The following is a 20041-nucleotide window of genomic DNA, read 5'->3' on the forward strand; positions in this document are numbered from 1 at the left end:
CCTAGGTCTGACACCTGTCTTGCTGAGGCAATAGGCCAGCAAGGACAGGACCATGGCCGTGAGCCATTTAAGGTCCGACGACTCAGGAGGTTCATTGGAAACTCTTACAGCGCTTTCAGTACAACAGTCAATCCCATGAAGCCAAAGGAGGGCCATAGGGAGGCTGAATTCTAAGTACGCCTTGGGTGTAAGTATGAACATCAGGTATAGACACAATTTTTCTCTGAAACCATACGACAAGGCAGATATGTGAACCTTGAGGGAGGCCAGACTGAGACCTAAGTCAAGGCCTCGTTGCAGAAAAAACAGATTCTGGGAGTTCTGAACGTAGAGACAGCATAATTCTTATTAGCACACCAGGTGAAGTAAGAATTCCAGAACTTGTATTAAATCCGGGCATATGCCGGTTTGCGGGCCTTCATATCGTTCGCATAACAGCCTCGGAAATCCTTTGGCCGTCAGGAGTGATGCTTCAAAAGCCACACTGTCAAGGCCAGTTTGGCCAGGTCTGGGCAAAGACAAGGACCATGCGAGGAGGTCCGGGCGCTGAGGAAGTAGAAGGGGGTGTTTCGTGGATAGACAATGCAGGTCTGAGAACCAGTGTCGTCGAGGCCACTCTAGAGCGACTAGAAGTAGTATTCCTCCTTGATTGAACTTCCATAGTACCCTGGGCAAGAGACACTGGAGGGAACACGTAGGGCAGCCAAAAAATCCATAGAACAGCCAGTGCGTCCATGAACACTGCTTGAGGATCGCTGGTACTTGAACTGAAAACTGAAACCTTGTGACTATGTCGAGACGCCATGAGGCCTACGTCAGTTAGATACCACCTGTCCACTAGGAGTCAAAAGACTTCTGGATGAATACTCCACTCTCCGGTGTGCTTGTCCTGGCAACTGATGAAGTCCTTTTCCCAGTTTAGGACACCCGGAATGAACACTGCCGATATGGCTGGCAGATGGTGTTCTGCCAAACAAAGGATTTTTGACACTTCCATCATTGCTATGCGGCCTCGAGTGCTGCTCTGATGATTTATGTATGCCACTGTAGTGGCGTATTCTGATCATACTTGAACAGGCCTGTTCTGTACTAGAGGTAGTGTGAGAAATAGTGCATTGAACATGTTTTGAAGCAGTCTGACGGGCTGCCCAGGATGGTTTGGCCTTGGGCTTTGTGGTTTTGGTAGCATGAGATTGTCTTGGGTATGCCTGACCTTTTGCATTCCCTTGAGGCCGAAATGAATGGAAAGTGGTACTTATTGCCTACTGTGCAGAAGGATTAGTAGTGGGGAGAAAAGCCGTCTTAGCGGCTGCTATTTCAGACATTATTTTATTTAGGGCTACCCCAAACATAATGTCCCCAGTGAAGGGGATACCTCCAAGGTTGGAGTTCAGATCCACTGTCCATGACCTCAACCACAGCATGTGGCTAAAACTTTAGCCTGTTGGTGCTTCCGGATCAAGATCCACTCTATACGCCAATGTTTTTCTGTGGAAGCCAATGTATCCTGCTGCAGAAAATTTTATATCAGTCGGAAGGAGAATTTCAGCTTCTGAACAATGAACAAGTAGGAATAAAAACCTCAGTTTCCATTTTAGCATTTGTGCCGGAACACGGACACCGTCCGAAAGGGGTTAAATGATAACCTGGTCCAATATCAGCCTCTACTCCACATCCCAGGAAAAGCATCGTCGGAAAACCGCCGTGGTGGAAGACCCCTAAAGTCAATGATGTAACCTGTGGAAATGATATCCAGCACCAAATCATCTGAACTTCCACCCAACGGTCTCTGAACCGCACTTCAACTGGCTTTCTAGGAGCCCTGGCCCCCATGCACGGTTGGCACTAGAATAAAATACTGCCCTTAGAAGTTGAACCTCTGCCGGGGAAGAAGCGGCTCTTGTCAGACTGATCTGTAGTTGATGTCCCACGGTGAAAGGAGGACCAAATAACTTGGACCCATTTATGTAGAAGCAGATATCAGATTCAAAGACCTTTTCCTTGTGGAAGTCTGGGTAAGAATAATTCGGGCCCTTTTACTGCTGTAACCAGGACTCCCGGACTGTGTAACTGCAAAAGGAGCAGTGCAGTGTCTGAAGCTCAGCCCCTTCTATTCTCCACTGACACAGTGAACTTTTCCTTGTTGGGGAAAACATTAGTCCGCATTACATGGGCAGCATTAACCGCACGCACTACCTTCCTGATATGGGAGGGGAGCCACCGAAAAGACCCAGCAAAATGGTGGCCACCATCAGGGACTACACTAACCACTGGCACCCTCTATAAGGGCAACAGTGTGTGCAGGTTCCTCGGGGTATCAAAAGCTGGCCACCTCACCCCCTGTTGATGCAGCTGTAATCGTCGAGCCGAACACAGATTCTACTGCCGCTGTACTCACACTGCACTGCTACTAGCAAGCACACATCAACCTAGCTATAGATTTGTCCTCCTACATCCTTGCTGCAGTTACGTTAAACAGCCCTTCTAGTCATGCCTAGTCATGAGCGCGTTTACTAACGCTAGATGTCCCCCCAAAAATGTGTCTTACTTGCACAGCTATAAGACACACAAAAAGACTCTGCTGATTAAAATGATATGCAGCATGCCTATATTCTGTGTGAAACTGTGGTTCAAACTGCTATGATAGTGTTTTTCTGGAAACAGCAAATAAAACGCATTTTTTGGCAGAAAAAGACGCCGGATGTTAGCAGAGCTGCCAGGAAATTAACAGGTCACTCACGCCAGACATATTGCAGTGCTTGGTGTAGAGGCTAGATGTGTGATGACATTTGTTTAGCAGTTTACCTAAAACATGCCCTAAAGAAGGCCAGCATTATAGGGTTGCAGGAGTGATCCGGTCAAGATCCTGGCGTTGGGATCCCAGCAGTCAAAATACTGACGCTAGGTTCCCGACACTACTCTGAATTCTGACACCGGCATCCCAAATGAGGATGGGAGTAAGGGGGAGGAGGCTAGGTTTAGGCTGCAGGGGGGGTTAGGGTTAGGCTGCGGCTTTAGGTTTAGGCTGCAGTGAGGGGGAGGGGGTGAGTCAGTGTTAGGCACCTCACCAGGAGGTTTAGGTTGCAGGTTTTAGGTTTAGGCTGCGGGGAGGGATGGTTAGGGGAACATTTGGGGAAGGTAAGTATACTTACCTTCCCCTGTCGGGATTCTGACATCAGGATGTCACGGTCGGGATACTGACCGCCGGCTTTCTCTACCCAAATCGCAGGGGACGAAGTTTAGGATTAAAGTTAGTTTACATTAAGTCCAACCCCAACCTGCAATCCCATTGCACATTAAAATTACTGTATGATGTTTGTACTGGGCAATTTACCAGAATTACGGTGTCCTTAAAATGTAATCCAATCCCTTAGAATAAGTCCAGTGAAGTTAGAAAGGTCCCGGGTGGTTCAGGCAAAAGTTGGATCCATCCAATATGATGTAGTTGACCAGGAAGCACAACTGACGCGTTTTGCAGCCTTATCCTGCTGCTATAGCAAAGGTCATTTGGTAAAACAGGATAAGGCTGCAAAATGCAGTAAATGACAGCAACTCAAAGATTAGTAGGTTGGTAGAGGAGTATAATATGGACCTCAAATGTAGAGAATGTAAGGGACGGTTCGTAGTCGTAGTGACAAGCCCTGACGAAGTCTCTAGGACGAAACATGTTGGCGTGGTAATTGGACGTTGGATGTAATCACATCTTTGTTGACCTGATCCTGTGAGGCCCAGAGTAAGAGATCGGTGAATTAGCTGTGACCAGCGGCCGCTCCCCTGGTGCTGTCCGGAGGCGCCCGTGTGTGAAACATCGAGCCGCTTGTTCTTTACTAAGATGTACTGTATGTATGCAGATGCTGTTAATTAAATCCTTTTAACTGCTTACTTACACTCCGTGCTCATTTGTTTTTTGTATATATATATATATATATATATATATATATACATATACATATACATATATATATACATACATATATATATACACACACACACACGTGCAGATAGATATTCAGTGATATTTGTAACGGACTACAGACCCCAGCCTGAAACGTAGGATTAAAGGATATGAGTTTACCCTTATTGCCGCTGATACACATAAGGTCGTGTACCCCAGGATGGCACATCAGCAAATAATACAAATACTATACTAGAAGTGCCGGGCTATTGGACGTGCGCGTGTGTGCGCGCGTATATATATATATATATATATACATACACACACACATACATACACACACACACACAATAATATATATATATATATTATTTTTTTTTTACATATGATGGGTGTGGTATATTTCACCATGTTGATGTGATCATAAGATCAACATGCTCGCAGTGTCGATATAATGTCCCTTGTGGGCTAGCGGTGACTTAAATAGTATGGCAGCTCCAGTATTGTCTTCTAGGTCTGGCGGCTATAAGATGAGAAATTCGCCTAGGTACTATAATTTGTCAGCTGAACAAAGAACCGCATTAAAATCCTTAAGGGATAATAAGACCATCACCATACGCCCCGCTGATAAAGGCGGGGCGGTGGTGGTTCAGGACTGGTGTGAATATGACAAAGAGGTAAGACGCCAACTATCTGATGAATGTACATATGTTAGGTTGAAGGGTAATCCCACAAATACTTACAAAAAAATTATTGATGAGACTATAGATTTAGGATTTAGGGCAGGTTGGATTGATGAGGTTACAGTTGCATTTCTTAAAGTTGAACATCCGGTTACACCGATACTATATACCCTTCCTAAGGTCCATAAACAGTTAAAAGACCCACCGGGTCGTCCGATAGTCTCGGCCAAGGGGTCGCTTCTCCAACCACTTGCCATCTATATTGATCAATTCCTACAACCATTGGTATGTAAAACTAGCAGCTATGTGCGGGATACATCTGATTTTTTGTCTAAAATTAAGGATGTTGTGCTACCAGATTCAGAAGTGTGGTTAGTAACACTAGATGTACAATCATTATACATGGTAATACCACACATAGAGGGGATTGAGGCAATTGAACACCTAATTGAATCCCAACATAAAAAAACACCGATAGGATTCCTTATTGATCTGATTACATTGGTCTTGAAACATAATTATTTTATGTATGGTATGGATTATTTTTGCCCAAGCCAACGGCACGGCTATGGGCTCGAACCTGGCACCAGCATATGCCAATCTATATATGGCGGTATATGAATGTAAATATATATTGTCGCAATATGCATCCAATTTAATTAGGTATATGAGGTTTATTGACGACATTTTTATACTCTGGGCTGGCACAAGGGACGAATTGATCAATATGATAGGTAGCCTCAATAAATTGGAGGGGCCTATTAGGTTGACTTTTACTATGGATCAGACTGTAGTGACATTTTTGGATGTTAAAGTATGGAGAGAGGGTACTGGACTTGGTACCGAAAAGCAACTGATCGGAATACTACTTTATTAGCTACAAGACAACACCCACCAACGCTAAAGGAAAGTTTACCAATATCTCAGTTCTTGAGAGTCCTTAGAATAAATTCCTCACATGAACTTGCTTAACTACAGATAGAGGAGATGAAGACCAGATTTTTGCAAAGAGGGTACTCACCAACCACCCTAAACAGGTGTATTAAAAAAGCATACCATCGCTTCAGAAATCCACTAAGCAAAGCGGATAAATCTGTGAGAAATGATCGCATGGTACACGTGAGCACATATGACCATACTTCACATACCACTGGTGACATCTATAATCAGTACTGGCCAATGCTGACATCGGATCCACAACTGAACCTCAGGGGCAGCAGACCCCCGATGAGAGCATATCAAAGAGGTCCAAATCTACGCCAGCTACTAATGCGACCTACTATGCAACCGATGAAGACTTCCTCACACTGGTTAAGATCGGGTAGAACAGGTTGCTTTAAATGTAAAGGATGCACTACCTGCAACTCGATGTTAAGTGGAAGAGAAATCCGACATCCGCATAATGGTACTAAAATTAAGATTCGCCATAATCTTACATGTACCAGCGCCTTTGTTGTGTATGTGTTGATTTGCCCGTGTGGGTTATATTATACTGGAATGACAAGTAGGCCATTCAGGGACAGAATGGCAAACCACAGATACTCGATTAGGTCGGCGATTGAAACAAAGGAAACCGACAAACCTGTGGCTAAACATTTCCTCCAGTATAATCATCAGGTCTCGTCTTTGCGCTGTATGGTCATTGATCAAGTCCCGGAATTAGCAAGAGGTGGGGATCGAACCCTTGCCTTGAAGAAACTTGAAGCACGCTGGATTTACACACTTGACACGGTTGTACCCCGTGGTTTAAATGAGAACAACCCGTTGAAAATCTTTATCCATTAAGGAATAGATCACAACAGTATGATCCTGATTTGATCTTTAGCGAGAAGTATAATGTATGAGTATACTAGCCTATGTCATATATGAGTATACTATCCTGGACCCTGTAATAGTGATTTTTTTGATTATTTATTAGCTTTTAATATTTCACCAGATGGATTCGCTGACATGCACGTTTGGCCAACAGGTGATCTTTACCTGTTGGCCGGATAGTGTATGACTAGCGCTCCATTAGAGTCGTTACGTATTTAGTATTTTAATGTGGTGTGGTGATGGCTTATGGGCTCCCTTATGCAGTTTTGATAGACACCGTGATACAATGCTTGACATGGTCCACATGTTACACTTAAAGGGTGGTTATGTGGAGGTATTCTTTGAATTAACAATCTTCCGGGATATATTGGATGTGGAACGCAAACAAACAATCCCGCTATGATACGCATATCACATGTGACCGGATGGGCGCGATGTGATGCGCGTCCGGCTGCCACAGAGAGTGGTGACGCATAGCGAGGCTTGTGGACGGACCGGATGTACGCGATATGACGCGCTTCCGGTAAGGCCGTCTACTGTGAGCAATGGGACGCACACTGAGTATGGTGGAACGCAGGGGAGACACTTCCGGTAACGTGGCCACTATGAAATCTCAGTAATTACTTTAATAAAGATTGAGCATGCAGTTGACCACATGCAGTATATATACGGAGGATTGGTATGCCATGCAATTGTGACACACGGTGGATATCTTAATAGATATTTGAAGTGATAATTGTATTGTTGGGTTAATATATTGATAGGTGACTCATTTCCGGTAATTAAGGTAATTAATTAGGCATGTGCACAATATAAGGGAGCCTGTGAGAGGGTGTCAGTATGCTTGTTCCTGGCATGCTGAGCAGATGTCTCCTGGGCTGTCTTGAGAAAGGCTTATCTAAGCCGAAACGTCGACATTATATGCTGACTCTGATGTATCAATAAATTCTTTAATGAAGTTGGACTGGTGAGTGCCCTCTATTCTGGATTTCTATTTGGATCTGGATAAATATATGGTATATATATATATATATATATATATACACATACATATATATATATATATATATATATATACACACACACGTGCAGATAGATATTCAGTGATATTTGTAACGGACTACAGACCCCAGCCTGAAACGTAGGATTAAAGGATATGAGTTTACCCTTATTGCCGCTGATACACATAGGGTCGTGTACCCCAGGATGGCACATCAGCAAATAATACAAATACTATACTAGGAGTGCCGGGCTATTGGACGTGCGTGTATATATATATATATATATATATATATATATATATATATATATACATACATACATACACACACATACATACACACACACACGCGCGCACACAATAATATATGTATATATATATATATATATATATATATATATATATATATATATTTTTTTTTTTTTTACATATGATGGGTGTGGTATATTTCACCATGTTGATGTGATCATAAGATCAACATGCTCGCAGTGTCGATATAATGTCCCTTGTGGGCTAGCGGTGACTTAAATAGTATGGCAGCTCCAGTATTGTCTTCTAGGTCTGGCGGCTATCTGATAATGAATTCCAGCGCAGTCTCTGGTGGTGAATATGCCTAATCCCTAAACCACCTAGTGCCTAATTACTGCTGGTCAATGCAGAAAGTCATCATATGTCGACAATGAACATGTCAATATTCTGCACATGCAGACATGTTCATTGTCAACAATGGGGGATGGATGTCACACACTGGGTAAGCCGTGCACAAAAGCTGATGTCCACAACTAGCATCAGTGGCCAAAGCATGGGAGATGTGGCTCTGAAATATGGGCTCTGGAACAGCCAGTGGAGAATGCACCCATTGAAAGCATGTCCCAAACCAAAGGGTCAGCATAGTACCAGAGAGCAGAAGTGAGCCAGCGAGCCACACACCACCTGGAGGTATGAGGCGTAAAGGACCAAGAGGGCATCCGATTGCTGAATCAACAGGACCTGAGCCAAAGTACCAGCAAGCCTGGATAAAAACCAATAAGCAGAAGTGATTTCCGTATGGTGTTAACTGGTTGCCACTAAAGAGAATATTTATGTGTAATACACAACATATGGGGTTTGTTCAATTATAAAAACATTTATTAAACTAGTGCAGAAAACGGTCAGTTACCACCCACAAACGCCTTCTTCCTGTCAATCACCTTGCGATCTCTGGTGCGGATGGTTTCTTAGCACAAACCCTACACTGAGCAGCGATCCGCTTTGTACCCATGCGACGCACCTGCATATGGTGCATACACATGCGTAGTTCTGACCTGATAGCAGCACTGCAAAAAACGCTAGCGAGCGATCAGGTCTGCATTACCTCTCTAGACCTCGTCCAAAACACAAAAGCTGACCTGGACATCCTGACTACAAAATTGCCATTTGCAACAGAGATGTGCTGATAGAAAGGAGGAAAATGGAGTCACCCACAATCCTAAATAGTGCGCCATCTATAATGGTAGAATCATCAGTTAAAATTCCAAGTGCAACCTGCCACCTCGAGGGTAACCACCAAACAGTAACGTATATACCACCGGTCAGGCCCACATCTTTCAAGAAGTGTGCAGCCAAGTCTGCAGCCTCCTCAAAAACTAGAACTGAATTAAAAGTTTTCCTCATACAGGCAAATCTGACTAACGGATTGCCATGTATAGGCAATTTTGGTTAATAATACTGGATAATTTACAGACAGACAATAAATACAGCTTAAAAGACATGGCCCAACTAGTCATTCAGGGATAGAGGTTTTGGTAGTACAGGACTATGGAAAGTAGTTCCTAACCCACCAATGTAAATACCTTTCCCACTAAAGTGAATACCTTACCACTGTTCGTTCAGGATAGAACTGCAATACACCCTTACAGGATTACTTAGGTTTAAAAGCCAGGTCAAGTAGTGCGAGTCTCTACAGACAGGCCCACCCCTGTACTTCATTGTGCCATCCTGGGAACGGCTACACTTTACTCCTGCCAGCCACATGACCGACAGTGCAGGAGGGGTAATATTGGTAATTAAAAACAGAAGTGTGGTACATTGCTTACAAGGAATATATAACTGCTCTACCACATGACAAATTCCCAGCATACCATGAGGTCTTGGAATCTTTGAACAACCAACCCATGCCTGGCACAAAATAAAGAGTTTTCCCCAAATTAGAACACTGATATACTACTCTCTGTAAGGGAAGCACCTGGCTTGTCCGCCTATCCCAAACTTGTAACCCTCTGTGTTGGATACAACCCTCCTTTCGGGTCCTCACAACACATACAGTAGATATTAGATATTAAATTAATTGGTGGATATCATTTTATCTTCTTTTGAATTAATCACTTTCATCATCAGTATTTATTAAAGGCTGTATTTGCAATGAAGGCCTGGCAAAGTAAAATAAAGGAGAAAACGACAGCAAATAGATCAACAAGATTTTTATTAACGTCAGTCCTTTGTGGGTCCACCATGCGGAGTGACACCCTTCTTGGCAAACTGTCCACAAGTTCCCGGGCACAGCAGGCAGTATTTTTTAAGCACAGTGACGAACTGTGACACGGAAGAAGGACGAGTCGGCCTAGATTGCACCCGTCGCTCCGATTCATCCGGGAGGTTCTCAATTCTAAACTTGCCAGTCCATTCACATTACTAAATTTTCTGTAAACGAGTCCAGTGTCACCCTGGAAACATGTGGCATTGTCACCCTGATAAAACCATTTGTTGTTTCCGTAGAACTGCGACAATATTGTGAGCACAGAGTTATCGAGAACATCTTCATGCTACTCCGAGTTAATGTGAACATGCCTTACGAGTGGACCCATGCCAAACCAGCTGAACCAGCCCCACAGCATAAAACCACCACCTTCATGCTTTACTGTAGGTACTGTCCATTCTGGCATCAGACGTTCTCCTGGCAACCTCTAATACCAAACACGTCCATCTGATCTGAAAAGTGTAAATCGTGATTAGTCACTCCATAACATTCGCCGCCATTGTTCCACTGTCCAGTTTTTGCACTTTTACACTATCAAAATCATTACCGTTGAATCATTTTCTCTGAATCAGGCTGGGGGATACTGGACCATGAGGTTGTAGGTTGGGACCGTGGAGCTGGTAAAAACAAACAAAACAAAAACCTGCAGCATGCCAGTATAACTTTAAAAGAGCATGGCTAGGAGAAGCAGTAACCCCGTGAACCCACTGGAACGACAATAAAATTGTAAAATGGTATGGAAAAGATGGTCAAGACAAAACACCACACGACTGAGCGTAGGGGAGGGAACACAGTGGCTCCCAGCATGATTCAGAGAAAAGTATACAACAGCAAGTAAACAAAAATCACCTTTTCTCCTATCACAGCTGAGAGGCACTGGAACTTCTGATGGTTGTTTCAACAGCCGACCCCCAGAGGACAGAATGGTCAGGCTTCCTGGCTAGAGAGCTGTATGCTTAAAGTAGGCGCCACTGGAGGCAAGAACACGAAAATGATAAAAACGAGTAAAATGTGTGCAGAAGCCTGGCAGACCTGTTACACAGAAGCTCCATACCATACTGCCCAGGAAGACACGGGTACCCTAGCAGAATGCAGCAAAACTCAGTCCAGAGCCGGTCTACCAGCAGTAGAATAGGCCTGAGCGATGACGGAACGGTTCCACCAATCAATGATCAGCTTTGTAGCAGTCCAACCACGTTTCTGAGCGTCATAGAGAACAAGCAGAGAATATGTGCGGCAAACAGAGAAAGTTTTGTTCAAGTAGATTTGCAGGGCCTGGACTACATCGCCAGATCACCGTTGGAGAAAATACCAGAGTTTCAATGGAAAGAAGAAATTCCACGTTACAATGTTTTCCATGAAAACACTGTAGCATAGCATTTTGTATGCAAATACAGTTGAAGTCACACACAGAAAATAGGCATGCTCCATATCATTTTTATCAGCAGAAGCCACTTGTGAGAACGATGACATTAATTTTCATCTAAGACGCATTTTCACAGAAAAAAAAATGCTAAAAAAGTAGCTCTGCGCTACAGAGTCACACGGCACTCACACACTATGTGTAACATGACTTGTAGTGCACGGATGTAAGAGGACACATCTGTATGTTTGGCTTTGTGTTACCCTATTGACACCACCATTGTACTTTTTTCCTAAACTATTTTTCACAAATATATTTCATGATTATGATATAAAATCCATAAAGTACTGAAGAGTCGCATAAAGTTAAAAATGTAAAAAAACACATTTTGCTTTGTAGGAATTAACAGACAATAATTCTTTTTCTATACATGGTACTTTCATTGCACAAAATGGGTTTCACATTTTTAAAAATAAGGCATTGATCATGCAAAAAATAAAATAAAAGTGTAAATGTTACCTCTAATGGACTCACCATAAGAGACCATTCTTTCACTTTCAATAGAATCACCTGGCGGCCTTGAGGCATCCACGCAACCAGTACAGTTATTGCCCTAATGGTTAGCCAACAAACATAGAGGCCACATGCAGCTGTGTATAGTTCATGTATTTTTGCAGTCCCAGTCCAAAATGACATTAGCCAGCGTCCAGCAAACACTAAAAACAACCAAAAAATGTATGTTAGTACTTCTTGGGATAATCAACGTATTTACAATACATGGCAAAATTATTTTTATAGTATACAATAGTAATTTAAAAAATATATTGGTATACTCGTGTTCATTCTGCACCTAATCAGTGAGAAGGGCATGTTTTATTTTTGAAGGGCAAAATTTTAGACGTGATATACAGATGTGTCCTCATGAGCTTGACACCCTTGAACTAGCCTCAATAAGCCAGTTTCTGGTCAGCTCTGCTAACACCAGGAATCCTCTATTGTCGAATTACAATGTGAATAAGATGCACAAGCAGACTCTGCTGATAAAAATTATATTCAGTATGCCTATATTTTGTGTGCTACTGTAGCTGTATCTGCATACGAAATGCATATCCTATGTAGATACAGCCATAGTCGCACACAGAATATAGGCATGCCACATATAATTTTAGTCAGCAGAGTCTACTTGTAAATCTTACTTGCATAGTGATGTGAATAAGACATTTTCAGGGGGAAAAATGCACAAAAAGATGCCCTGCATTAGTAAACGAGCTCACGACTAGGCGAGACTAGAAGGACACAGCAAGGATGTAGGAGACACATCTGTATCGATACTTCACATATAAATTTTGCCCTTTAAAATTAAAATATGCTCTCCTTACTGATTTGGTGCAGGGTGAAAAAAAATTAACTCTATACTGTATACATAGATGTTATGTTAAATATTTTATTCCAAACCTTTTCATAAAATGATTTGTAATATCAGTCAGGTGAAACCAAAATATGTTATCACATTTAATAATAAGCAGCTTACAAAGTCATAACTAGACTTATACCCTTTTCACATCGCACAAATAACCCGGTATCGACACGGCATATTGCCGTGTCGAACCGGGTCAGTGTGCGATGTGAAAGGTCCTTTGACGATTTAGCGGGTCGCCTGACCAGGTAATTCAACCCGGTAAAAAATAAGAATTTACTTACCGATAATTCTATTTCTCGTAGTCCGTAGTGGATGCTGGGGACTCCGTCAGGACCATGGGGATTTAGCGGCTCCGCAGGAGACAGGGCACAAAAGTAAAAGCTTTTAGGATCAGGTGGTGTGCACTGGCTCCTCCCCCTATGACCCTCCTCCAAGCCTCAGTTAGGATACTGTGCCCGGACGAGCGTACACAATAAGGAAGGATTTTGAATCCCGGGTAAGACTCATACCAGCCACACCAATCACACTGTACAACCTGTGATCTGAACCCAGTTAACAGCATGATAACAGCGGAGCCTCTGAAAAGATGGCTCACAACAATAATAACCCGATTTTTGTAACAATAACTATGTACAAGTATTGCAGACAATCCGCACTTGGGATGGGCGCCCAGCATCCACTACGGACTACGAGAAATAGAATTATCGGTAAGTAAATTCTTATTTTCTCTGACGTCCTAAGTGGATGCTGGGGACTCCGTCAGGACCATGGGGATTATACCAAAGCTCCCAAACGGGCGGGAGAGTGCGGATGACTCTGCAGCACCGAACGAGAGAACTCCAGGTCCTCCTCAGCCAGGGTATCAAATTTGTAGAATTTTGCAAACGTGTTTTCCCCTGACCAAGTAGCAGCTCGGCAAAGTTGTAAAGCCGAGACCCCTCGGGCAGCCGCCCAAGATGAGCCCACCTTCCTTGTGGATTGGGCATTTACAGATTTTGGCTGTGGCAGGCCTGCCACAGAATGTGCGAGCTGAATTGTACTACAAATTCAACGAGCAATCGTCTGCTTAGAAGCAGGAGCACCCAGCTTGTTGGGTGCATAAAGTATAAACAGCGAGTCAGACTTTCTGACTCCAGCCGTCCTGGAACATATATTTTCAGGGCCCTGACAACGTCTAGCAACTTGGAGTCCTCCAAGTCCCTAGTATCCGCAGGTACCACAATAGGTTGGTTCAGGTGAAACGCTGACACCACCTTAGGAAGAAACTGGGGACGAGTCCGCAGTTCTGCCCTGTCCGAATGGAAAATCAGATATGGGCTTTTGTAAGACAAAGCCACCAATTCTGACACTCGCCTGGCTGAGGCCAGGGCCAACCGCATGGTCACTTTCCATGTGAGATATTTCAAATCCACAGATTTGAGCGGTTCAAACCAATGTGATTTGAGGAATCCCAACACTACGTTGTGATCCCACGGTGCCACTGGAGGCACAAAAGGGGCTGTATATGCAATACTCCCTTAACAAACGTCTGGACTTCAGGAACTGAAGCCAATTATTTCTGGAAGAAAATCGACAGGGCCGAAATCTGAACCTTAATGGACCCCAATTTGAGGCCCATAGACACTCCTGTCTTCAGGAAATGCAGGAATCGACCGAGTTAAAATTCCTCCGTGGGGGCCCTCCTGGCCTCACACCACGCAACAATTTTTCGCCAAATACGGTGATAATGTTGTGCGGTCCCCTCCTTCCTGGCTTTGATCAGGATAGGAATGACTTCCTCCGGAATGCCTTTTTCCTTCAGGATCCGGCGTTCAACCGCCATGCCATCAAACGCAGCCGCGGTAAGTCTTGGAACAGACAGGGTCCCTGCTGAAGCAGGTCCCTTCTTAGCGGCAGAGGCCATGAGTCCTCTGTGAGCATCTCTTGAAGTTCCGGGTACCAATTTTTTCTTGGCCAATCCAGAGCCACGAGTATAGTTCTTACTCCTCTCCGTCTTATAATTCTCAGTACCTTGTGTATGAGAGGCAGAGGAGGGAACACATACACTGACTGGTACACCCACGGTGTTACCAGAGCGTCCACAGCTATTGCCTGAGGGTCTCTTGACCTGGCGCAATACCTGTCCAGTTTTTTGTTCAGGCGGGACGCCATCATGTCCACCTTTGGTCTTTCCCAATGGTTCACAATCATGTGGAAGACTTCCCGATGAAGTCCCCACTCTCCCGGGCGTCGGAATGAACACTGGTGACAGTGCTATCACCTGATTTTCCGCCCAGCGAAGAATCCTTGCAGTTTCTGCTATTGCATTTCTGCTTCTTGTGCCGCCCTGTCTGTTTACGTGGGCGACTGCCGTGATGTTGTCCCACTGGATCAATACCGGCTGACCTTGAAGCAGAGGTCTTGCTAAGCTTAGAGCATTGTAACTTGCCCTTAGCTCCAGTATATTTATGTGGAGATAATTCTCCAGACTTGATCACACTCCCTGGAAATTTTTTCCCTGTGTGACTGCTCCCCAGCCTCTCAGGCTGGCATCCCTGGTCACCAGGACCCTTCCTGAATGCCGAATCTGCGGCCCATTAGTAGATGAGTACTTTGCAGCCACCGCAGAAGAAACACCCTTGTCCTTGGAGACAGGGTTATCCGCTGATGCATCTGAAGATGCGATCCGGACCATTTTTCCAGCAGACCCCACGGAAAAGTTCTTGCGTGAAAACTGCCGAATGGAATCGCTTCGTAAGAAGCCACCATTTTACCCAGGACCCTTGTGCAATGATGCACTGACACTTTTCCTGGTTTTAGGAGGTTCCTGACTAGCTCGGATAACTCCCTGGCTTTCTTCTCCGGGAGAAACACCCTTTTCTGGACTGTGTCCAGAATCATCCCTAGGAACAGCCGATGTGTCGTCGGAAACAACTGCGGTTTTGGAATATTTAGAATCCACCCGTGCTGTCGTAGAACTACTTGAGATAGTGCTACTCCGACCTCCAACTGTTCTCTGGACCTTGCTCTTATCAGGAGGTCGTCCATTTTCTTTGAAGAAGAATCATCATTTCGGCCATTACCTTGGTAAAGACCCGGGGTGCCGTGGACAATCCAAACGGCAGCGTCTGAAACTGATAGTGACAGTTCTGTACCACAAACCTGAGGTACCCTTGGTGAGAAGGGCAAATTGGGACATGGAGGTAAGTATCCCTGATGTCCCGGGACACCCTATAGTCCCCTTCTTCCTGGTTCGCTATCACTGCTCTGAGTGACTCCATCTTGATTTGAACCTTTGTAAGTGTTCAAATATTTCAGATTTAGAATAGGTCTCACCGAGCCTTCTGGCTTCAGTACCACAACATAGTGTGGAATAATACCCCTTTCCTTGTTGTAGGAGGGGTACTTTGATTATCACCTGCTGGGAATACAGCTTGTGAATTGTTTCCAATACTGCCTCCCTGTCGGAGGGAGACGTTGGTAAAGCAGACTTCAGGAACCTGCGAGGGGGAAACGTCTCGACTTTCCAATCTGTACCCCTGGGATACTACTTGTAGGATCCAGGGGTCCTGTACGGCCCCAGCGTCATGCTGAGAAACTTGGCAGAAGCGGTGGAGGGCTTCTGTTCCTGGGAATGGGCTGCCTGCTGCAGTCTTCTTCCCTTTCCTCTATCCCTGGGCAGATATGACTCTTATGGGGACGAAAGGACTGAGGCTGAAAAGACGGTGTCTTTTTCTGCAGAGATGTGACTTAGGGTAAAAACGGTGGATTTTCCAGCAGTTGCCGTGGCCACCAGGTCCGATGGACCGACCCCAAATAACTCCTCCCCTTTATACGGCAATACTTCTTTGTGCCGTTTGGAATCTGCATCACCTGACCACTGTCGTGTCCATAAACATCTTCTGGCAGATATGGACATCGCACTTACTCTTGATGCCAGAGTGCAAATATCCCTCTGTGCATCTCGCATATATAGAAATGCATCCTTTAAATGCTCTATAGTCAATAAAATACTGTCCCTGTCAAGGGTATCAATATTTTTAGTCAGGGAATCCGACCAAGCCACCCCAGCTCTGCATATCCAGGCTGAGGCGATCGCTGGTCGCAGTATAACACCAGTATGTGTGTATATACTTCTTAGGAGATTTTCCTTGAGGACGGCCCTATCTGGAGACGGTACCGCCACTTGTCTTGATAAGCGTGTGAGCGCCTTATCCACCCTAAGGGGTGTTTCCCAACGCGCCCTAACTTCTGGCGGGAAAGGGTATACCGCCAATAATTTTCTATCGGGGGAAACCCACGCATCATCACACACTTCATTTAATTTATCTGATTCAGGAAAAACTACAGGTAGTTTTTTCACACCCCACATAATACCCTTTTTTGTGGTACTTGTAGTATCAGAAATATGTAACACCTCCTTCATTGCCCTTAACAAGTAACGTGTGGCCCTAAAGGAAAATACGTTTGTTTCTTCACCGTCGACACTGAAATCAGTGTCCGTGTCTGTGTCGACCGACTGAGTTAAATGGGCGTTTTAAAGCCCCTGACGGTGTTTGAGACGCCTGGACAGGTACTATTTTGTTTGCCGGCCGTCTCTGTTGACATTATCACGTAATTCCTTGAATAAGCCATCCATTCCGGTGTCGACTCCCTAGAGAGTGACATCACCATTACAGGCAATTGCTCCGCCTCCTCACCAACATCGTCCTCATACATGTCGACACACACGTACCGACACACAGCACACACACAGGGAATGCTCTGATAGAGGACAGGACCCCACTAGCCCTTTGGGGAGACAGAGGGAGAGTTTGCCAGCACACACCAAAAACGCTATAATTATACAGGGACAACCTTTATATAAGTGTTTTTCCCTTATAGCATTTTAATATATATAGTCATATCGCCAAATAAGTGCCCCCCCTCTCTGTTTTAACCCTGTTTCTGTAGTGCAGTGCAGGGGAGAGCCTGGGAGCCTTCCCACCAGCATTTCTGTGAGGGAAAATGGCGCTGTGTGCTGAGAATAGGCCCCGCCCCCTTTTCGGCGGGCTTCTTCTCCCGTTTTTCTGAGACCTGGCAGGGGTTAAATACATCCATATAGCCCCCAGGGGCTATATGTGATGTATTTTTAGCCAGAATAAGGTACTATCATTGCTGCCCAGGGCGCCCCCCCCAGCGCCCTGCACCCTCAGTGACCGCTGCTATGAAGTGTGCTGACAACAATGGCGCACAGCTGCAGTGCTGTGCGCTACCTTATGAAGACTGAAAAGTCTTCTGCCGCCGGTTTCTGGACCTCTTCACTTTTCGGCATCTGCAAGGGGGTCGGCGGCGCGGCTCCGGGACGAACCCCAGGGTGAGACCTGTGTTCCGACTCCCTCTGGAGCTAATGGTGTCCAGTAGCCTAAGAAGCCAATCCATCCTGCACGCAGGTGAGTTCACTTCTCTCCCCTAAGTCCCTCGATGCAGTGAGCCTGTTGCCAGCAGGACTCGCTGAAAATAAAAAACCTAACAAAACTTTTACTCTAAGCAGCTCTTTAGGAGAGCCACCTAGATTGCACCCTTCTCGGCCGGGCAGAAAAATCTAACTGAGGCTTGGAGGAGGGTCATAGGGGGAGGAGCCAGTGCACACCACCTGATCCTAAAAGCTTTTACTTTTGTGCCCTGTCTCCTGCGGAGCCGCTAAATCCCCATGGTCCTGACGGAGTCCCCAGCATCCACTTAGGACGTCAGAGAAAAGAAGGGTTTTACCCGGGTTGATTACCGGGTCAGGTGCGGTGTGAATGGGAGCCGTGTCGATGCGACACGGTTCCCATTCACAGCATAGGGAGAGGCGGCGCAGGAGATGAGCTCATCTCCCAGCACCGCCTCCACCCCCGCCCCTGCTGCTGCTGCTCCCTCCGCTGCTATGGCAACCGACTTGGTATATTGCCGGGTCGGAAAGCCAGCAGCGGAGCGCAAATGCCGGATCCCACCCGGTAAGTACACGTTTGTCTTACCGGGTAGGATCCGGCATTTGCGGTGTGAATGCGGTATTATTAGTGCCCTGTGCCAGAAAGAGAATTAGAGCCCCCATTCCCCATTTTTTCAGTAGGGATATAAGGCACGTGCAAGTATCCCAGAGAAAGCCTTTGCTAGGATGCCCCTTTCCACATTTTATATAGACAAAATGGATTGGGACACAAATCCTCTTCGTGCTACATTCATGCACTTAACTTGAGAGCTTGTTGTTATTCAGTTACAATACCCTCTATTAAATAACACATTTTAATATACTGTCATAACAAAGAATTAAACCTACTGTATAACCTTTTGCATTTCAGTCAGACACCCTACTCATTGAGCTACTTGATCCTGCCTAAAAATTATGAGAACTATATAAAGTTACTGGTACTTTGTAAAAAAAATAATCAGTATTGCAAATGAGCAGATCTATGTAGTGTGAAGCCACACATACAATCCGTTGCAGCCACACACTACATAAATCTGCTCAGTTGCAATGCTGATCATTTTTTCACAAAGAGCAAGGTACGCTTCAAATAGTTAGAATTCTCCAGCTTTCATTGCAAGGGCAGATACTGTAGCTCAATGAGAAATGGGCATACAGGCAATGGGTTAGAATCCCGGGTATGTCAGCATCTTGAAATGTAAGAAAGGACAGTGTGACTGAATAACAAAGAGCTATCCAGTTAAGTTCATGAATGTTGAATTGGTATTAGCGACGGAAAGGGGTGGGGGTAGGATACAGGGGTGGTCAGGAGATGCTGGGCTTCACAATGAGGGGGAAGCTGCAAGTAAAAGTAATTAAAACCGATAATTGACAAGTGCCATCAACAGCACCCTCTACCCTGCAGCGCTATCTATGTGTGGTGTCTCCTCAGCACACACCTAGTTACAGCCCTGGCATGTTACATTCAAGATGTTCCAATTTATTCTCCAGCACAGCACATTAGTCAAATTGCATAGTCCTACTCAAACACACCATACAAATAATTAGTATGGCAGATATTTTGTTCAGAAATACAACCAACTGTCTAAGGAAGTTAAAACAAGCTATCAAACATACTTCTAAATAAAGAAAATCTGACACTGAAGTGATTTGAATGTCACAGCTAATCTGGTTGATACAATACATATAAAAATAAGAATTTACTTACCGATAATTCTATTTCTCATAGTCCGTAGTGGATGCTGGGAACTCCGAAAGGACCATGGGGAATAGCGGCTCCGCAGGAGACTGGGCACAAAAGTAAAACCTTTAGGACTAGCTGGTGTGCACTGGCTCCTCCCCCTATGACCCTCCTCCAAGCCTCAGTTAGGATACTGTGCCCGGACGAGCGTACACAATAAGGAAGGATTTTGAATCCCGGG

General features: G+C 44.8%; 1 protein-coding gene across 6 annotated transcripts in view; it reads right to left on the reverse strand.

Moving 5' to 3' along the window:
* Positions 1 to 20041, reverse strand: part of MARCHF6 (membrane associated ring-CH-type finger 6) — an 845067-nt gene that overhangs the window by 145485 nt on the left and 679541 nt on the right. For 4 of the 6 annotated variants that reach the window (XM_063922758.1, XM_063922754.1, XM_063922753.1 and 1 more), the window contains one exon: positions 11791 to 11987. In XM_063922758.1, coding sequence (XP_063778828.1) covers positions 11791 to 11987 — 197 coding nt within the window. The remainder of the gene's footprint in view (positions 1 to 11790; positions 11988 to 20041) is intronic. The other 2 variants (XM_063922757.1, XM_063922755.1) reach the window with 1 other exon arrangement.

The sequence above is a fragment of the Pseudophryne corroboree genome, chromosome 5 (genome assembly GCF_028390025.1).
Source record: "Pseudophryne corroboree isolate aPseCor3 chromosome 5, aPseCor3.hap2, whole genome shotgun sequence".
NCBI lineage: Eukaryota > Metazoa > Chordata > Amphibia > Anura > Myobatrachidae > Pseudophryne > Pseudophryne corroboree.